Source organism: Gobius niger (genome assembly GCF_951799975.1).
Source record: "Gobius niger genome assembly, chromosome: 13".
Classification (NCBI taxonomy): Eukaryota; Metazoa; Chordata; class Actinopteri; order Gobiiformes; family Gobiidae; genus Gobius; species Gobius niger.
The window spans coordinates 15,996,205-16,016,965 of NC_136864.1; the positions used below are offsets into that span (position 1 = coordinate 15,996,205).

A 20,761-nucleotide genomic window follows, 5' to 3' on the forward strand; every position below is an offset into this window, starting at 1 on the left:
TGAAAAGTGACATACAACAAGTTTCTTTCAGAGTGAAGGCAGTTGTAGTTTAAGTCCAGCTCTAGTGGCACGAATGGACTTCTTATACGAAACATTTACAGAAGCTAGTTGTTTAAAAACCGAAGCGGAAGCAAAAACACTTACAACTGTGGCTGCTATTTTGCATGTTTTTGGATTTCCTGTGTCTCTAAAGTCCACACCTCACCCTGTGATTGGTCCTGTCAGATACATTTAAAGGGAAATCCAATTTCTGAGAAGCAACCTTTCTTTGTGTATAGAATACATGCAGCAAGTGAGGAGGAAAGTCAGGCTTGCAGTCTGAAAATGAATTTAACATACCGGTATCTTACTGACATAAATCAGACCCATCTCGCCTTGGGAAGAGTTTTACTCAAACTTGAATCCAGACTTGAAAAGCTCAGTTATTATTACATTACTTTACTGATGTAAACCTCTCCATTCATCAGAGCTTGGAACTGACATTTCAGCACAGCCTTTTTTAAATGTACTGTTATTTTCCATAGGGGGCCTTATATGAAACTCTCCATAGTCAGTTCATGTCAGATGATAACATATTTTAATGTATTTATTGAGGCTTGGGACTGGCACAGTAATTTTCTGTTCCCATTGCTGCCCATGTTCATGATAATCATGATAATAATGCTAACAAAAACATCACTTTTTGTTGATGTCGAAAAAATCATCCACAACGGCTCTGAACATTGTAAAGTCACTTATGCATATTCCAGGGCCCTTGGTAAATAAAGCACTGTACACAAATCCCCAGTGACCTTTCTGATGCTATCAGGAGGTGGTGGTGCTGGGGAGCAGGTGACATGCTGTTATTGTGCTTCACATCGACTGCTGTCAGCAGAGAGTGAGGCAGGCGTGAGTAAAGATGGAGGAGGAACCACAGGGAGGAGAGTGCCCCACTCAACACAACTACCGGAGCTCGCAGAGTAATGAGAGAGAGCCTGACAGTGGAGAGTAATAGAGGACAGTCACATAAACAGAAATGATGATGGAAGGATGAACACAACAGTACCACACTTACTGTATAGACGCTTCCATCCGGGATAGCCTGTATGAATGCAGTGAGTGAGTGAGTGGTGGTCGGAGTGGCTGATGGCGCAGATGGGCAGCTACACTTACAGCAGTCTACCCCAACACCACTGAGCATGGAATGAACGGTGTAGCGCTTTGAGAAACTTGGCATTACCCAAAACCTAAAAGCTCCTTGAAAACACAACGCGCCAGAAAAGCAACCATAACACAACAAATATGTGACAAAAATGTGACAAAAATAGAACCCGACACAAAAAAAAAAGAGGCGAAAACACAACAATATGAAGTGTTGCACTGGCCTATAGGCTGTAAGCTTTCCTTCAGTTGAGGAGCTTTTAGATTAATGCCGAATTAAAGAAAATGCACTTGGTTAAGGCGAGGGTTAGAAGGTTAAAAAATATATAGTTTGGTAAATCTCTTTCATCAAAATTAACAGCAGGATAATAAAAAAAAGGCTAGAAAACAACAAGACTAAACACTTTTTCGCTTATTCTCAAGAAAAGGGTTTTGACACAAAATCTACAAAAAGACAGTACCTCTGCCCATTTTTTGTTTTCTCTTTACTTTGGTTCAAACATGAAAAACATCACAGCCCTACAAACACAAAAGAAGCCGCTCTGGCACTCAAACTGTCAAAGGCAAAACCGAAAGGGCAAAGACAAACAAGATACTCGCACTGACAAAAACATAAAAAAACAAAAAAACAATAGTCATTATTACAGACTGCTAATAATGTTCATTGCAAAGTCCTTTTATTGAATTATACAGCTGATTAAACCCATTAAACTCTCCAAGCACCATTCGTCGTGTCACTTCCACAGCCGTGACAACTCCCGCTATTGTTTGTGATCATAGAAGCTGAACTTCCAAGAGGTCATTACTCACTCCTGGCATACGTCTGGGCACCGGTGGAGGAACTCATCAATTATTTCTCTCTCTCTCACACACATATAACCCCGGTGCCAAAACTCGGTGTCAATCACTTCTGGAGTCCCTCTCGGCCCCCTTTGCCTTCACATTTAGGACAGGAGATCATCTATCAGTGCGTGTCCGTTTTGGCCAGCTATCCCGTGTTATTATCCCAATCCACAATTGCGGAGGAAGGAAGCAGCAAGTTCTAGCCCAAGTGTGGTTAATTATTGCCTCCATTAAAGTCCTCTGCTGTGTATCATTGCGGGACAGGGCCAGTTGAGGGTGGGCGACAGGCATGAGGCAACCACCAGGAGTGATAAGTCAAATTGGATATGAGGAAAGATGGATGGAGGGCTGAGGAAAAGGAGAAGAGAAAAGGGGAAGTGAAGCTCCAGGGTTGGCAGAAGTAGTTTGTCTTGAGATTGCACTTGTGCTGGTGCTGGCTACTCCGTCAGAAAGCCTGAAGCTGTGAGTGACACTTTAAACCAATAAGGCAGAGCTGTATTTCTGCTCTCATTTGTCAGTGTGGTGTGCTCAAATGCCGAGGGGGGAGATCGTCGTGAAATGCAACGGTTTGTTTTATTGGCGTGGCTTTGCGGGGGTGAAGAAGACACAGCTATTTGACCACTGAAACATCAATAGAAATGGTGGACATGAATATTTAACATTGATTTATACATTTTTTCTCACTTGTTCTTGTTGAGTTCATGGGTGCCTATGGGGCAATGGCCAGAGACATTGACAGACGGCTGCAAAACAATTTCATGTTTTAAAACCTTCAGTGTGAATTGACAATGTTCAGTATAATTTGGTTTATGCCCTGTTCTGTCATGTTTTAGTCCAAGTTTAGGCCTATTCAAGCCCATTTTTGTTTGATCTCATCTATTCTGGGTTATGTTCGTTTCGTACTAAGTGAGAAAAACTGCTCGTAAAAACAATAGATGCCAGCTGTTTGGAAGACATGCCTTATATTGGAAGTTATTTGAGCACTGACATGACCGGAACAGGTCATGTGAAAGAGGCTGGCCATATTAAGTGTCAGTGTAGCCCTATAAACACTTGATCTACTATATAGGTAGGACAAGCAGTCCTCTCAGCAGTGTATGAAGAGAATCGGATACAAGAAGTGGCAGAAATATTACCTAGCACTTTGCCATTGCAGAAAAAAATAAATAAATAACTATTTTTAATGTGGAGATATTGAGGTTTGGAACAGTGTGTTCTGTTCAGCAGCCCAGCATGATGCACACATCCTCAACTTGACGGAGTCAGGCTTATAACAGAGAGAAAGCGTTTAATTTGGAAGGGAAAAACAGACAGACTTGAACAACAGATTAAGATACCAGACTCTGATGGTTTAAGATCAGTCATGCACATTGGTTGTTGATTTGACAGTGACTGAGGTTGGGGCATATTTTAGAGGCTTGAGAAGCAAAAACCATCTGTTCAAGACCTGAAAGCAGCTTGATCACATGTGCTTCAGACTCACTGATTATGAAGTAGGCACAAGTCCAAAAGTCAGGAATTTGAAGAGAATGTACACCATTATTTTTTAAAAATGCAGGGTTATTGAAGTGACAAAAATCATGTGTGTGAGATTTTCCATGTACAGTGCGTGCATGTTTTTACATTTTTTAATTGATTTTTTAAAATAGTGGATTGTTTTAATAGGATTGGAGACACTTCGCATCAATATTAAACAGACCCTTGGAGAGAACTAGATCTAGTACTAGGAAACGTGTCAATTAGCCCGTAAACTCATTGAATACAGATGAAGAAAATGTCCAAATAGAGGAAAATCTGTGCGACTCCTCTCCTACCACACAAATTGAGTGGAAGAAATTATTCGTGTTATATTTTGTTATGGTCAGAAGTGAACACAAACATATTTGCACCAGTACAATGTCAGCTCCATCTTGTTCTGCAGTGTTGTGTCACTTCAGCAATGTTGTGTCACTTCAACAAATGTTGAGTGCTCATGTAACTGTCACTGAACAGGCACTAAGATAGCAAGAGGCTGGCAAAACACTATTGATAAAGTGGGAAAAAATAGAATCTTCTTTTGCCAGCCACGGGGGGCTTAGTCACCACATATTAGAGGATGTGGTGCTATAAAAACGCCAGTAGCCACATGGGAGTAAGTGAGTGACCGTGGCAGCCACCATCGCTCTCTGTGCACGTCTTTAGCTGTAGTCTCCTGACCCTGTGTGTGTTTGCCTGAGAGCCAAGGCCCAGCTCTGCTGACGATAAAACAAACAGACAGGCTCCATTTATACAGTCAGGTGTCATGACAGGGGATAAACTGCAGCGCCTGGAGCCTCTGGAGACCCGAGCCGTGCTAATAGAGGAGCCATCACCATCCTCCTTCCTGCTTCCCTCATCATCATCATCATCAAGAGCCGCAATGGAGCTGTTGGCAGGGGCCCGAGTGCTGCTGGGAAATGGACGAACACAGACTCCGATTGGATACGACTCAAGGGCTGCACTGTTTACTTTGCAGAGCTGTATTCATTCGTGTCACTGAATTAATCAAGTCCCAAAAAAAAAAAAAAAAAAAAGCAATCGCCAAACACATTGTAAAAAGCATGCTGAATGGGAAAGGGAAAAGTGTGAAGTGGAGTGAGGCGGCTGTGAGGAGCACGCTGCAGGAATGACAAGAGTGCGGCTGTCATGGCGGGGGATGAAAAAGTACAGCTCTCAAACGAGGCGAGGCAGAGGCGCCAGTTCCAAAAGGGGATGCGCCGGGACCACAAATGCAATTATCGTCACGCCGGCTTTGTTGTTTGTCAGAGCTGGCGCGCTTTTAGGGGCTTGGGTGTGCTGCTGATTATTATGACACCCGGACTTGAGAGCCCTGGGGTGGACAACAGGCAGCCAGCCGGGAGTCATTACCCCGGCCAAATAGACTTCTCATTTGTTTTTCAATCGGAGGATGCATCGGGAGGAATAAATACTCAGTCACTATACATCTCGCCTTGATGTGGGTGTTTGCGCCTTTGAGGATCTAGTTACAAACGATAGTATTAAATCAAGGGCAGCTCTTGTAGGTAAAGGTGCGTGTAAATGCGTCTGTAACTGGAGCCTTGAAGCGCTTCACATAGGACCACCTGACAGATGGTATAATGTGGGCACAGGGGTTATTTTCCGACAGTGTGAAAATCATCATGCTGGCACCTTTCAATATCGCCAGCTGGTCTTTTTCATTGCTTTCTGTGTAATTTAGATGAAAAAAGCAAGCCATTTTCCTCATTTTGCAATCCCTCCCCAGTGTGTCACCATCTTGCCCTGAGAGTAAAGCTTTGTGGGGAAAAAAATATGAAAGCTGGTACTGATAATAGCAGCTATTCTGAAAATACCTGTTGACAACCCGCAATCTCAGTGCCAGACACACACGCTCCTCCTTTGGGCCAGGGCGCTGCTGACTGTCTGCTGGGCTAATGCCAAGGTCAAACGTCAGACAGGAGGGGCCGGGCCTGACACCAGTAACACCACGGGTGTGGGGCGCTTCCTCTGCACATGACTGCTCAGGCCAAACGTGCGCTCGCATCTCCCGTATCTTCAGGCAGCATGGCTTCATTAAAGATAAAATAACCTCACACATACAGGACTATCTTTGAGCTACGCTTCAGAGGGTCAACGTCAAACAAACATGATGATGACAAGAAGAATGATTGTTTGGTTTGGTCTGCCTGTGTGAAGAATCTTAAATAGCAAAGCTCGAGTCAGCTGCTTTTCCAGTGTTAGTACTGTTTATGAAGTTGGCTGGTAATTGTGGCATGTAGCCTAAGTCCCTTGATATTGCACGAGAGTTAGGGGAGACCGGGGCTATTTGTCACGCGTGGGTTATTTGTCACACTGCTTCTTTTTTAAAATATATAATATGTGTATTGGTATTCCTCTTCTCTTCCATAATAATTTTCTCATTTGGACTGAAGACATGAGGACAGGACACATTTAATTGTTTTTATGCCTTTTCCCAAACTTTAATGTTTGGGTTATTTCTGTAATTAGAGCGTTCCTTAAGTTTATGTCTTAAACAAAAGACACTGATCTGAAAGACACAGATGCCGTTCAGATCTGATAATTATTATCAGATCTGATGTTAGCTTCGATTTGAGCCATTTTAGACCTAGCATGCTAAAGCCGTTTGTTAGCTAGTTTACATTGTTGGTAAAGTGGACACTTGGGGCTATTTGTCACAAAAACTGAGGGGTCATTTGTCACATGGGGTATAACATGGTGGGACATTTTTTTTGTTTTATGTCTAATATGTTTTTATGATCACTTTATTTTAACATAAGCTTTATAGAGGCTGTAGAGGATTTGTTCATTTTACACCTCACAGAGCTTTTTGAAAAAAATTCAAATGAATGTCATAAACTCATCTGGCATTGCATTGTGACTGTTTTAAAACATATTTTGTACTTTTATCTCAAAAAAGCAAAAAAAAGTTACAAAGGTCTATCAAATTTAAAGTTAACATAAAAAAACCTCTAAACTACTAAAAACAACCAACCCCAAACATTGTGACAACTTGCCCTGCATATGGGGCACATTGTCACAGTTGATTTTGTTGTATTTGACGGTTAATAACTATTGATTGCAATATGATAGAAAAAGGAGAGTGATGTCTCCTTCAAGTAAAGGGTTAATTTTTCTTTAATTTAATGCAGATCTGACTCTTGAGGGATTTTCTGTTGATGAGCAGCGAACTCTGGGAAAGAAAAGTGTGACAAATAGCCCTGGTTTCCCCCATGAGTGATGACTGTTCATTGACTGACATGCGATAGTGGCTCCATTATATGCAACAAGTGAACAATGATCTTCAAGATTGACGAAGACCAGGAGTGCCCAAAGTTTGGCCCAGGGGCCAAATGCGGCTCACAGACCGATTTTTGGTCTTCCTCAGACGAATCGGCGCACGTCTCCAGAGATAGTAGCATTTTATTGTGAGGCAGAGTGGTTCCAAGCCTAAATAAAAGGTGTGGGGGACGGCTTAAACCCCTGTAATAATAATAAAAAATAACAACAATAACAATAATAATAATATTTTTTTTAAAGGTTGGGCAAATTACATAAAATTGTAATATATTCTATATTAGTAGTTGCAGCTTAAAAAATGCAACATGTTTGTATTAATTACATATTACTGTTTCAAAATGTAGCTGAGTTACACTACTTTGAGTTACTTTTGGCAAAATATAAACTAAAAATAGCAATAAAGCCACTGAGCAAAAAGTGCAGTCAAATATTTCCTTTTGAGTTCACTTTCCCCCATTCTCTAATGTTTTGTTTTGACGACATTAATAAATACAGACTGCAGATACACCAGTATCAGCTTGATTTGGTGCTGCATTTTATTTGGGGGGAGTCTGGCATTTTTTCATTCATACATTTACATGCACTTGTAACCCAAGTTACTTGAAATGTAATGACTAAGATATTCCCGTATTCCGTTTAAAGTAATATGTTATTTAAAGGTTTTTTTTTTTTTTTTTAACTCGTTACTTTTGTAATACGTTGCCCCTTACACTGGTGACGACTGTGTGGACAAGGATAGCGGTGGTGTGAGGGGTGAGAGAGGGGCAGAGATTAGAGATGTTGCGCAGGTGGAAACATGTAGACCAGGTGATGCTATTGATGTGACACTGGAAAGAGAGTGTACTGTCGAGGATGACACCCAAACTCTTAACCTGAGGGGAGGGAAGGACTGTTGAGTTGTTGATGGAAATTGAGAGATTTGGCGAGAGTGGAGGAGATGCCTCCAAGAAGGGTAATGGAGGTTGGAGATGAGAATGATTTGGTTGAAAGGTAGCGGTGTGTCATACACACAGCAGTGAAAATCGATGTTGTATTTGCGAAAGATGTGACCAAGTGGGATAATAAGAGGAGGAGCCCAAGGAGCCATGGGGCGCAGCTGGGACAGGGAGCCTTCAAATGTTATCTTTAAATGTTTTGCTTCACTTTGGCCAAAATCCCCCTCTGTGGTTAGGCCCAGAAATGGGTCCCATGTGTCTGACTATAGTTTAGTTGTGTCCTGGTAATCAGTCCCTCATAATATTAATATGAAACAGAATGTCCTAATTGTTACTGAAAAACACTGACGTTGTTTCAAGCTTCATAACTCATTACAGTTTCAATATAACTTCTGAAAAGTTGTTGCTTGAAATCAATACAAAATTCACTTGCACTGCAGCAAGATTATTACAAGTTTGCAGTCTGCGTTTCCATTAACTATTGGGCAAAAAATGTGGTTGTAATTACTTTTGCAGAGCATGTTTACAGTGCACAGAGTTCCGTGATTTGGCTTAAGTGTAATCGTTGGCTGCGTTTCACCTGCAGCAGCTCATTCATTATTTACACCATGCAGCACCCACTGGTCATAATCCCCTGTTTAGGATGTGTATGCAGCTCAATGGTAAAAGACCACTTTTTCTGTGTTGAAAGAAACATAGTGGAAAGACAACAGCCATCAATTAATCTATTGGACAGCAGTGAAAGTGCTTGAATTTGAAATTGAAAAAAAAGTAACATTGATAATTATATTAATAGGTGTTGAGCAAAGTCATGTGTTTAAGTTTTATTTACTTATTTATCTGATCTTTAATGAACCAGGATAGCACCACAGAAATTAAGAATCTCTTAAGTGTAAATACAGTACAGGTCAAAAGATTTTAAACACTTTTATGTATGTAGAGTTTATGTCAAGCCCTGTGCCCAACTCTTTCACACAGCAGCACTACATCTTTGTAAGACACTCAAACCTGTGGAAAGTAGTGTGATTTGGAACAGTTTAGCTACTGCCACCGTTTTATTGGTATCTGCACCCATACTGTATCACTGCCACTTGTATTGATAGAGCAATTGCGCCAGTTCATTTACTTAAGGCTGCCCCACAGATGAGACCTGCTCATTGGCATTTATTGAAATCCCATTTCTGTTCCATCTGCCGACTAGTCACCTGTGAAACTAGTTTTTAACCATAGTTTCAAGTGCGCTGGCTTAACATGCCTACCTCATCCCTTTTATTAGTGTTTGTTCCCAACCATAAAAACTGCTGGAGGGGCACACCGCGCCAAAGCAGGTTGTTACGTTGTAAACCACTGTGGCAGAGCTGCACACTGCATTGCACATAGAGAGGCTAGTTGTGTCTGTGTATGGAATTAAAAGAATAAATTTTCTTCTTCCAATTAAAAGCCCCATTTGTGCAACGTGAGTGGCGACAGGCAACATTATCAATGAACGGGAGAAAATACACTGTTACAAGTCAGGAGGCACAATTACTGCGGCTGGAGGTATGCAATTAAATAGTGATGCTATTTAGACAGTGTTACTCCCCACTAATAAATGTATAGGAACAAAAAGAGGGTTTGGATTTCCTCTTCTGTTCAGAGTTACAACAGGATACAACACAACCGAGTAGAGGAGTCAGTTTATTCATGTCGGGGGAAAAAAAAGACAGAAGCCCCTTTGCAAAAAAGATGACATTTTATTGGGCAAACTCAGCCAAATGAGCCAAATTGAATGTAAATAGGGCACATGCCACTCACGGGGCTGGCTGAGTGGAGCTAATGGGTTTTCCATAAGAAGAATGTAAGGCTAACAGCTAGTAACAAGTCAAAATGTAACCAGTGGATGTGAATGTATGCAGTTCTATGCATGTTTTGAATGTGGAGACATAACAGAACGTTTTAAACATTTGTGAACAAATCTCTAAAAAACCTCCCTGTACTTTGTTTGCCTCTTTGCCTACATTTGGCCTAAGCCTTCTCCTTGTAATGCTGGTGCAGCTTTAGGACGTCATCCTGGGAGACCCTGGTCCAGCCCTCACTGTGGACATGGTAGAGGTTGACCTGCCCTCCGCTGTAGGCATCCCGATATGTTGCTTGGTAGATGGCACGGCGCCCCAGATCACAGGCTTCATCTACGGTCAGATCGTGCCGCAGGCCGCTGTCCATCACACCATAAGCATACATAGAGCCCGAGCCCACTGCAAACAGGTCACCACACACTCTGTTCCCCTCAGAGTCAACGTAGTACAGTCCTGAGGAAACAGAAAACAGGTCATGAGAGTGGGAAGCAAAGTGGTTTTAGAAAAAAATTTCAACTCAGGTGTCAAGTTTGTCAGAAAAATTCACATGGATTGAAAACCTTGCCAGCAAACACTCCACATCCTCCAGAGGAAAGATTGAGCAGCTGCAACCTCTCTAAATGAAGTAATGCTGGCAGATATGAACAGCTGCATCCTCAAGTAAAGCAAAGGCAACCGGGAACCTGCTGACGTGGCACGAGCCACATCCACCCAGCCCAGGGGCCCTACTCACGGCCTTATTGATCCCTGAAAACGCACTAAAAATTAACTATCGACCTGCAACCAGAGCTGCAGGTAACGCACCTTACTCCTCAAAAGGAAAACAAAAAAAATATGCTTGCTCACATCCTGCACATAGAATCCGAAAGCTACAGCAAGAAGATTTATGTCCTCTTACACATACGGCGACACACTCTTCCCTCTGAGACCAGGCCCATTTGGACTGGCTCAGGTCGGACAAAACTATGAAGGACAGTTTTGGTCACACATGTATTTACATTTGAGACATTCTGTTCCATTCCATGACACTTGTCATACGAGATCCCAGAATGACATGGATCAGCACTGGACTGTAAGCTTACCCACTGCCCACATGCAGAGAGAAAAAAAAAAGACATGCCACTTGCTGTTTCACAAAGCAAATGCTGGGGAAAAGATGAAGAGACCAAAGTGATGCTTTCATTGTTCACCATGATCCGCATTAAAAAGCCACTTCAATGTGCCCTTAGATTGCACACTCTCCTGCTAAACCTGTAACGGTCTATTAGCAATAGGAAGCCACTTGCTATTCTGAAAAGGCAAGCTTACCATCGCTTCCAACTGCAAAATTGCAGCTTCCTCAGCCTGTCGTTAGTTTGCCATGATAATCATCCGGTGCCTTCCTGTGCGCGGGGGTAATTTGCCATTCTGAGACCTGCCTGTTCCTCTTGAAAACTGTAAAGGACTCGTTAAAAAACATAATAGGAGGGGAGGGAGTTGAAAAGGCTGAGGCTTGTGTGGAGTCGTTATAGGGAGGAGGGCATGGACTGAAGTACAGAAGTGTCACAAAATTTCCACCAAATCACTTTAGAAACACAACTGGAGTCTTGCAGCAAAATATGCCATCCATCGCAACTAAAAGCTTTTTTTTTTCTATCTTAAAGCTTTCAATGTTGGAATAGGCTCATCCTGCAGCTACAGACTCCTGACCATGATTCTAGCTTGACAGAGGTACTGGCCTGAAGTAGGAACCCGTCACTGTTCCTGACAGGTCACCCAAATGCACAGCTGAAAATTCAAAACGCATAGAGTAAATTCATGAGGTCAATATGAACCCAGCCAGGGCTGCTGCCGATCTGTTGAAGCCTTGCATCAGCAGCAGCCAAAGGTCTTCTTTCACTCCATCAGTCAACTGGCAGGTGCTTAAGGAGACCTTTTTTTAAACAACAGCCTGAACTGACAGCTTTTAGAGGTAGGAAGGTGAGGAGAGCACAGTGCAACGGATGGGTGGCTGGCGTCAAGTGGGTCAGTGTCAGTCCGTCATCTGTCCTTCCCACCCGAATTCACCACTGCATCGAGAGAGAAGAGGGGCAGCAGCTGAACGAGCGCATGGCAAGAGCTATCGCATCACTCTCCAGGGGACGGTTCAACACTGAGTGCCACATGGGTCTCTCCTCCTTTCCCACACATTTTAACTCCTATTAGCACCTTGTTATAAACCACACGTCCTTGTGGGGAGCAGTAACAGATGATTAAGGCTCATCTCTCAGACTGAAGCGAGGGCAGGTTAGACAGGCTGATCACCGTGTCACAACACTGAACATTATAATGCAGTGGCATATTTGTCAAGGCCCTTCAAGGCTTTTATTTGATTTACTTTGCATGCAGCTTAAGACACTCCATCAAGGGAGTAAGTGCTCTTGACATGATTGTAGCCAGCTAATGAGCTTCCCATATAATCGCAATTGATTTCATTTACATGACATTTACTTCTTCATTCAATCACTGCCAAACAGAGCTACCTTGTATTGGACTTATGCGGAGATCATTATTTCACCCATTGATTGTCCGGAGTTTAACACGTGTCATTCAAGACTGTGGGCACACTTGCAGCCTGTCAAGTGATCACAGGCCTCTCGAATTTCCAGACAAAGCCAGCATCGATCTTTGCAAATGCAGGCTTTATGCATGCGACTGTGTTGTCCAGCGCTGAGACCCAACGTCTGTCATTCTGCCCGGTGTTTGCTGGCCTGCAGTCCCAGCCGCATCGATTTTCCATTACTGTGTCACTGTGGCAGCCTCTTTAAGCACACCTTCCCTGATGTATGGCCTCTCACACAGGCCCCACTGTCCAAAAGTCAACGCTGAAAATCCACACTGGCAAGCAGAAAAGGTACAACGCCACCATCTAGTGTTTGATGAGTGAACTACAGCCAATATGATAATACAAGCCACGACATAGAGCAATCGCTGTTATAGTTTACTTCGCCATTTTCGCCAGATGTTTTGGTAAATGGTAGGTAACAGCTGATACATCCAGGCCTCTAACACGGTTTTATGAAATGATCGATCTGTTACAGCGCAAGAGAAGCAATGCCCTGTTTGTGAACATTGTTTTTTCATACGATTCTTATCATTCGTTTAAAATGTAAAATGCCTTCCACTGCCCCCGGATGTGACGACATCGCGTTTTGTGTGGTAAATACAACTGCAAAACCAATGTTTCAAAGGTGAATTAGTTAACACAGTAAGTGTCCCCTCAAACACACAGCATGTATTTGTCTCTATTGTTTATTTTAATAATGCACATCCCCCTTCCTAATAAAGGTTTACTTTTAGCATTGTTCAATGTTTAATTTAGGCTCTTTCAAAGTACGCCAACACATGCAGGCTCAGCGTTTAATCATTTTAATGTAATTAGAATACTCATTTTGAGTAAGTGTATTCTGATAAAGTTCACATTTAATTTGAGGCCATTTTAGAAAACAGTTATTTTCCTAAAATAAAAGGAATACATTGCGGTACTCAAACATTAAACTTCAGTGTCATATTCATGACATTGAGAGAATGAAAGTTTAGCTCCGTGTCATTCTGGGCTGTGGGCATTTTCTGTGCTTTTTTGCCTTCCAAATTAGTTCATTGCAGGCGATGTAACAAGTGTAGCTGCATGTTTTTAATCATATACCGCTTTTATGTATGAATATAGTGTTAATCAATGTGAAAGTATTCCAAGTATTCAGAATGCAATACTCTGATTGAACAAGTAACGGAATATGTAGCAAAATACATTTTAAGGCAAGTATTCAGTAACTACCTTTTAAACAATTTCATAGTATTCTCCCCAGCACAGTACAGGCTGCCCTTCGGTTTGTTGTATTCCATGGTTGTAACAGTAAAATTAACAAATTATTAGAAACGTTTAAAAGTTTGTAAGCTGTGTTATATTTTGTGGCTCTAAACTATTTTTCTTTGGCGGAAGAAGAGGCCAAATGGCTCTTTTGATAATGAAGGTTTCAGACCTGTTCTGTCACATCTTATTTACCTGGTCCTCTCTTGTCCCATCCGCAGACCATTGTCCCCATGCTGAGTCCCATGCCTTTGTATTGGTACACCATGTTGGCCAGTAGCTTGGAAGCAGCAGCCACCGAGATGCGCTCCTTGTTCCGAAGCTCATAAATGCGGCACTGACGGGCCAAAAGACGCTCCCAAAAGCTACAGTCTGCAGCTCCTCCAGCCATTGTGCCCAGCAAGTAAGGATTGATCTCAATGACTTTCTTCACTGTCTGGGAGGCAATGTAGGCCCCTGCAGTAGCCCGAGAGTCCACTGCAACAATAACACCATGCTGGAACTACAAAAAACAAACAGAAAAGAAAATGTATAAGAAAAAAAAAAACAGAAGTCCTGTTTGTGACACTGTACCACACAGAGAATTAAATATATTTGTGTTAAACAATTGAAGGGTAAAGGGCAACTTAAGGGGCAGCTATAGATTTCTTAACATCTGACTGGAAATCTATAGAAAACGCATTGTGTTCCTATTTATGTTACTTGTGTGCGTATCACCACATATCAAAACTATGATAAACAAATTATAATAAATTACATATTAGGTCAGTAAAGTCCACCAGGCTAAGTGAAATGAGATAGCGATTTATAGCCACATTAGCATGCTAACTTCAAACTATTCAGTATTTAGGCAGCTGACTAACAACAAAAGTGTGGACAAATAAACATGATCCGCATGACGAGGCAGACTGCAGCTTTATGTGTGTTTGTACAAACCATCACAATATAACTCATGGAGTAATTACCTTAAATGCTAAGGTGGTGGTCCCATGCAGAAACTCTATTTTCCTCTCGACATCATCGTCGGCAGCGGCACACTGCGGATTTCTGACCGTAAAGCTGAGACTTTCTCCCGGTGACGACTCAAAGCCCGCATCGCTATGGCCCATTTCACCTTTAAAGCCGAACGGCTGGCATTTTTCATATGAAAATCCCTCCAAATCGCTATTTAACACACTTGCAAGAGCCATCTTTAGTGTCAAGGATGAGAAAGCAAGTTCCGCTGTTTATTTAACTCGTGAGTTTAAACGTTTATTGACTATGCCAAACAGCGCCCTCTATAGCTGCGGCAGTGTTATGAAACCGATGTGAACATCAACCAGATATAAACATTAAATAAGCACACAGAAAATTATATATATCATGACATATAAAGACTTATTTTGAGTTTTGCTGACCATGTCTGTAATAAACATTACACCTTTTAACACATGCAATTTTGACCCCCAAAAAAGCTCATTTGTAGGCTATAGATAATGCTTTGTCTTAATTCATGGGAAACTTCAACGCATACTTAAGTCAGCCATTTTTCCAGAATCTTCTTTTATCCACTTTCATTTGTGTGTCTAGTCTCTTTAATTTTCCTGTAATATTCCTCCTTCAAGTCCTCTCTTTTTCTTTGATGCCACCCTTGTGCTGTGATGTGAAAGAGGTCTACATTGTTTCCAGAGTATGCATCTCTGTGAGTGGCTCTGAACACAGCTTCTCTAGCCAAAGAGATGGCCTCAGGTACACTCAAGTTCCACTTTAAATCTCCGTCAAGGACCCCATAGGCATAAGGAGACCCAGAGCCCACAGAGAAGACATCTCCCTGTAGCCGAGCACCATCGCTGCACACATAAATCAGTTTTGGGCCACAGTCAGTGGATCCAGTTTTTGTTATTCTTGTACTCTGGCTTGTAGGAGAATGTGCCCTTATTGGAATTTCAATGATATCTACAGGTATGTCCCTGTCCCAACCACACAGAGTGAGAGCCACACACACATCAGTCCCTTTAAATGGATGAAGCATAAAAGAAAGGAGCTTGGCTGTTCCTCTAATTGACAATCGCCGTTTGTATCTTAGTTGGTAGAGTCTGATTTCTCTTGCCAGTATTCTTTCCCACAACATGCAGTCTGCCCCACTTCCAGAAGATGTGACAACCAGATGGGAGTGAAGAGGAGTAATCTTGTGCACAGCTGGACAAGCTACAAGTCCCCCTGCACTTGCCCGAGTGTCTGCAGCTGCAATGACCCCTCCTTGGAAGATGAACCCCAGAGTTGTTGTGCCATGACACATAGGAAAAGGCCTCAGGACTGAACGCTTAGCCGAGCCAGAAAAAGAAGTGGTCGAATTGGGTATGCTGAAGGACAATGGAGCTCCAGTCATCAAAGGAGATTCTGTTGCTCTTCTTGAGTTGAAAGTCATTTGAAATGTATTATCCAATGATGAAAGTTTACATTTGAAGTCACAAATATCTTCCAAAGCCATAGTAGTGCTCCGTTGATAATAGGTCAACAAAATTACTTTCAGTTTAGCTGGCAGCCTTATTGAAATTGTGTCTATCCTTTTTATAATGTTCAAAAATGCACACACATCAAAAATGTGCTGTGAACATGACACTGGGAAGCGGCTTTTTACACAGCAAAGCATCACTCTATGCTTGTCCCATAATTCTTTTGGTGGTTTTCACTTTTCATTATAGAAAACGATGAAGCAACAGCAACCTACAATAAACATTCACCGTTGTTGTTTTTTCTTCACAAAAACAACAGATTAATTTACAAAGCAAAAAGAAAATGCAACCACGGCTTGGTCAAATAGCAAGAGGAGAAATGATTATAGTTTATCACACAAAAAAATATAATTATAATTATAATAATAATACTAATATATTATTATTATTATTATTATTATTATTATTATTATTATTATTATTATTATTATTATTATTATCATTATTATTATTTTTAAAATACATTTTACGAATAGGGTGTCTATGCTATATACAATGATGCACATTCATAACATACCACAACAATATTATAATATAATAACATTGTATTATTTTTTTCGTTTTGCCGGCATCACGCAGTAACTCGCGATAGCGCACTAGACATTGGGCTGATCTACTTCGGAAGTCATTCTGGCTCTGAATTCTCCTTATTAGCTATTGCGTTATCGCCCTTGTAGATCCAAGATGGCGCTTGTTTCCACGAGACTGTAAACCAACACGCGGTTCTGTTCGGTCTGGCAGTTCAGTCATGGCGTCCGGCAGTTCAGGAAACCGAGTGTCTTGCGGGAGAGACTTGAATTGTGTACCTGAGATTGCTGACACGCTCGCAGCGGTTGCTAAACTTGGGTAAGACGCGTTTTCAATACTGTTTTTTTTTTGGTCACATTTACGGGGTCTGATAATCTTCGGTCCGGTGGAAAGACAACACGTGCACATCACAAAGATGGGCGGTCTACATCATGAATATCGTCTTCATGTTGTAAAATAGCTTTTCATGTGGCGGTACAATAATTCAACGCGTGTGTATTTTATGGAGTATGTTGTTGTAATGAAATTATATTTGTCTTCAGGTTTGACTTCCTCTGCATGCCCCTGTATCACCCGAGGTTCAGGAGAGAGTATAATTTGGAGCCTGCCAAATCACGTCCAGGTGCTCAGACCCGGTCTGACCTGCTTCTCTGCGGGAGAGGTTGGTTCTGTTATTGTGTGGTTATATTGGTCTTTCAATTTCTTTGTGCTGGTTATAATGTGTATTTTTTTGTCTGGACCAGATTGGAATACGCTTATTGTTGGAAAACTTTCACCATGGATAGAGGTAGACTCCGAGATAGAGACAGTGCGCAGAAATTCAGAAGCAGTAAGTTGTCTCTATGATTTATTGCTCATTTATCTTCTCCAGGTGGGGCTCGTGGAGTAGGAAATAATTATTAATCTTTACCTTTTTAATTATTTATCCAGGCACTGGTCCAGGAGCTAAATTTTTCTGCGTACTTGGGTCTGCCTGTCTTTATGCTCCATGTGAAGGGTCCTCATAATGCCAACCTCGCCCGTATGCTGCTAAATCACATCCACACCGGCCACCACACATCAAATGTAAGAACTCATTTCAGTAGGTGTTGGTGATTTGCATTTTAAATGATAGTTCATCAGATTGTGTCTCTTGGCTTTTATTTAGTTCTGGATCAGGGTTCCCCTCATAGCTTCAGAGGACACACGAGAGGATATCATTGAGAATGAACAAGCCCCCTGTGCTGACGACTTGAGCACCGAAGAGAAGACATGGTCCTGGTAAGTTGAGTTATGCTGTAGGAGGATAAAAGTTAAAAAAAAAAAAATTAAAATCTTTTTTTCATATGCGTAATGTTTCTGTACATTCAGGTGGCATTCCTTTAGGACACTTTGTGATTACAACAACAGAATATCTTTAGGTCAGTTCAGCCCTTGTAAATGTCAGTCTATTGTCAACTGTCTACTAAATGCATACAACATTCTGTTCTTCTAGCAATCGAAGTAGGTGCAGACATGCCCTCAGAGGTTGTAATTGATAAGTGGCTTGGGGAACCAATAAAGGCAGCCATCCTTCCTACCAGCATTTTCCTAACCAACAAGAAAGGCTTTCCAGTCTTGTCGAAAGCCCATCAGCGAATCATTTTCCGCCTTTTCAAGGTAACGGGAAGGAAAACAACATTCAAAATACACTTGAGTATTGCATTACGGTAGTTCATTTAAATAAATTCTGTCCTCTTCTCTAGTTGGAGGCCCAGTTTGTCTTCACTGGCTCCAGTCGCCACACAGAAAAGGACTTCAGATCCTACCTACAATACCTAGAATACCTTAACCAGAACCGGCCTGAACCCAATGCTTATGAGATGTTTGCAAAAGGCTATGAAGATTACCTGCAGTCTCCACTTCAAGTAAGTCACAACGTACTGTCTCAGCATGAACCTGTCTTTCTCAGTACATTATAATGGTCCTCGTCTAATATGCTTGATATTGGGCCACACAAAGAATAGTAATTCATAGTTTCTTTGTGTTTTCTCCAGCCTCTCATGGACAACCTGGAGTCTCAAACATATGAAGTGTTTGAGAAGGATCCTATTAAATACTCACAATACCAGCAGGTAAGCAAAATGACGAGAACCAGATTCATTGACATGGTGATATTTACATAATCAGAAGTATTTGCAAACAAACCTTTTGCACAATTGTGATTTTGTTCCCATACAAACATCAAATAAATATGCACTTATATAAGGAGGAATTGGTCTTTTTGACGTTTTTGTTTTTGTTTTACTTCTAGGCTGTCTATAAATGTCTGATTGATAGAGTTCCAGATGAACAAAAAGACACAAATGTTCAGTGAGTCTAAACGTTTTACATCCGTAATGAACTCTGCTTCAATGTTTGTTGTGCTAAATGTTTTTTTTTCTTCTTCTTTTAAGGGTTTTAATGGTACTGGGTGCTGGACGAGGGCCTCTGGTCAATGCTTCCTTGCGAGCTGCTAAACAAGCAGACCGTAAACTCAAGGTTTATGCTGTAGAGAAAAATCCCAATGCTGTAGTCACGTGAGTATATGCAACAACAAAACATAATTTTAAGAATCCTGTTCCAGCTGATAACACATTTTATTATAGTTTGGAGAACTGGCGCTTTGAGGAGTGGGGAGACCAGGTGACAGTGGTATCATGTGATATGCGTGAATGGTCAGCACCTGAAAAGGCTGACATCATCGTCAGCGAGTTGCTTGGTTCATTTGGTGACAACGAACTGTCTCCAGAGTGCCTGGATGGTGCTCAACACTTTCTCAAAGGTACATGTCATATTAACATTTTATATAATAAATGTTTATATAAAGCTCAGTGAATAATTATCTTGACAATGAATAGAGATGTTCATTCTCTCGTCCTTGTTGTGCAGATGATGGAGTAAGCATTCCTTGCTCCTACACATCCTTCCTTGCACCCATATCCTCTTCAAAGCTTTACAATGAAGTGCGGGGATGTAGAGAACGTGACAAACACCCTGAGTCCCATTTTGAGACGCCATACGTTGTGCGACTTCACAACTTTCACCAATTGGCAGATCCCAAACCTTGCTTCACATTCACACACCCCACAAAAGGTACTTCATGTTTTTACAAAAAGTGATTGTTTTAGTACTGTACCTTACCTTTTTAAAATATATTTTTTAAAGATATGGATAATAATCGTTACCAGTGCCTCAGATTCCCTGTGAATTGTAACTCGGTGTTGCATGGTTTTGCTGGCTACTTTGAGACAACACTCTACAAAGATGTCATGCTTAGTAAGTTGCATTTGAAATTTTGAATATTTATATTGCATAAGCAATGTTAAATTTATACATTTTTCCTCCAGGCATTAAACCAGATACACATTCACCAGGGATGTTCTCGTGGTTTCCCATCTTGTTCCCGCTTAAAGTAAATTTAAAGTTTATTTTTCTTATGCAAACAGTACTTATAGTAATATATAGCTCAATACTCACCATCTGTTGTTTTCGATATAGCAACCTATCTCCATTTCCCAAGATAATGATGTCACAGTGCGTTTCTGGCGTTGCAACAATGGGAAGAAAGTGTGGTATGAATGGGCTGTAACAGAGCCCTCCTGCTCGGCCATCCACAACCCAGCTGGGCGGTCCTACACTATTGGTCTGTGATTACAAATTGGCATCACTTTCATCAGGAGCGTTCTCACCCATGCTCCTCTCAGTTGTAGGCTCACTTGAAGCAGCCTGTGTTTTTAATCGTAGTAAACCTCAGAAGTCACTGCAGGTGTATGTGAAAGCCATTTGAATATTTTAAGATGCAACTGTGTCATTTGATGCTGCATTTGTGGTACATTCTTTAATAGAGGTGGACAAGAGTCTTTTCTGACACTGCTCAATTTCTAACTGCTGAGCTGAGCATCACTTTAACACCTTGGTAACATGGGTCATGCTTCATTTTGCCCGACTCTAAAGATATGACTGCTCAAACTTTTAACACTTATACTCTACCGTCCAAAAGCTTGGTCACTTAAAATGTCCTTATTTTTGAAAGCAATTAAGGCACTGCTTAAGTTTTCAATGAGGATAACATTAAATTAATCAGAAATACAGTCCAGACATTGTTAATGTTTTGAATGCCTATTCTAGCTGGAAATGGGTGATTTTTGATAGAATACCTACATAAGTGTGCAGAGGCACATTTCTAGCAACCATTGCTCCAGTGTTCTGATGGTACATTGTGTTCGCTAATTGTGAAAATTGGGAAATTGATGATTGGAAAACCCTCGTGCACTTATGCTAGCACTGCTGAAAACGGTTGTGCTGATAAGAGAAGCTATAGAACTGACCAGAACTTTGGAACGG

General features: G+C 41.4%; 3 protein-coding genes across 3 annotated transcripts; 1 reads left to right on the plus strand and 2 right to left on the minus strand.

The window, feature by feature from the left end:
* Window positions 1-9,639: 9,639 nt before the first annotated feature.
* Window positions 9,640-14,630, minus strand: psmb5 (proteasome 20S subunit beta 5). Its single transcript, XM_079570205.1, has 3 exons — window positions 14,360-14,630; window positions 13,590-13,896; window positions 9,640-10,021 (listed from the first exon to the last, which is right to left on the minus strand). Exons 1-3 carry the CDS (start codon window positions 14,582-14,584, stop codon window positions 9,738-9,740), a joined length of 816 nt encoding a protein of 271 aa, XP_079426331.1. The 5' UTR covers window positions 14,585-14,630; the 3' UTR covers window positions 9,640-9,737.
* Window positions 14,631-14,937: 307 nt separating this feature from the next.
* Window positions 14,938-15,762, minus strand: psmb11a (proteasome 20S subunit beta 11a; the record flags this gene model as incomplete). Its single annotated transcript, XM_079569590.1, has 1 exon — window positions 14,938-15,762. One exon carries the CDS (start codon window positions 15,760-15,762, stop codon window positions 14,938-14,940), a length of 825 nt encoding a protein of 274 aa, XP_079425716.1.
* An 834-nt stretch (window positions 15,763-16,596) lies between these two features.
* Window positions 16,597-20,372, plus strand: prmt5 (protein arginine methyltransferase 5). Its single transcript, XM_079569303.1, has 16 exons — window positions 16,597-16,735; window positions 16,960-17,078; window positions 17,161-17,246; window positions 17,348-17,482; window positions 17,565-17,677; window positions 17,768-17,817; window positions 17,892-18,055; window positions 18,142-18,303; window positions 18,433-18,510; window positions 18,690-18,748; window positions 18,832-18,954; window positions 19,024-19,199; window positions 19,307-19,510; window positions 19,583-19,693; window positions 19,765-19,829; window positions 19,916-20,372. The coding sequence occupies exons 1-16, from the start codon at window positions 16,638-16,640 to the stop codon at window positions 20,066-20,068; spliced, it is 1,896 nt and encodes a 631-aa protein (XP_079425429.1). The 5' UTR covers window positions 16,597-16,637; the 3' UTR covers window positions 20,069-20,372.
* Window positions 20,373-20,761: the final 389 nt, after the last annotated feature.

What these genes read in the sequence shown, in the direction of transcription:
- prmt5 (XM_079569303.1), top strand. Translation starts at nt 16,638, where the DNA reads ATGGCGTCCGGCAGTTCAGGAAACCGAGTGTCTTGCGGGAGAGACTTG. An exon ending in CCTGCTTCTCTGCGGGAGAG is followed by an intron (nt 17,079 to 17,160) that starts GTTGGTTCTGTT and finishes TGTCTGGACCAG; the next exon opens with ATTGGAATACGCTTATTGTT. An exon ending in TGCTCAACACTTTCTCAAAG is followed by an intron (nt 19,200 to 19,306) that starts GTACATGTCATA and finishes CTTGTTGTGCAG; the next exon opens with ATGATGGAGTAAGCATTCCT.
- psmb5 (XM_079570205.1), bottom strand. Translation starts at nt 14,584, where the DNA reads ATGGCTCTTGCAAGTGTGTTAAATAGCGATTTGGAGGGATTTTCATAT. An exon ending in CCACCACCTTAGCATTTAAG is followed by an intron (nt 13,897 to 14,359) that starts GTAATTACTCCA and finishes TGTTTTTTGTAG; the next exon opens with TTCCAGCATGGTGTTATTGT. An exon ending in ATGGGACAAGAGAGGACCAG is followed by an intron (nt 10,022 to 13,589) that starts GTAAATAAGATG and finishes CTGTTTCCTCAG; the next exon opens with GACTGTACTACGTTGACTCT.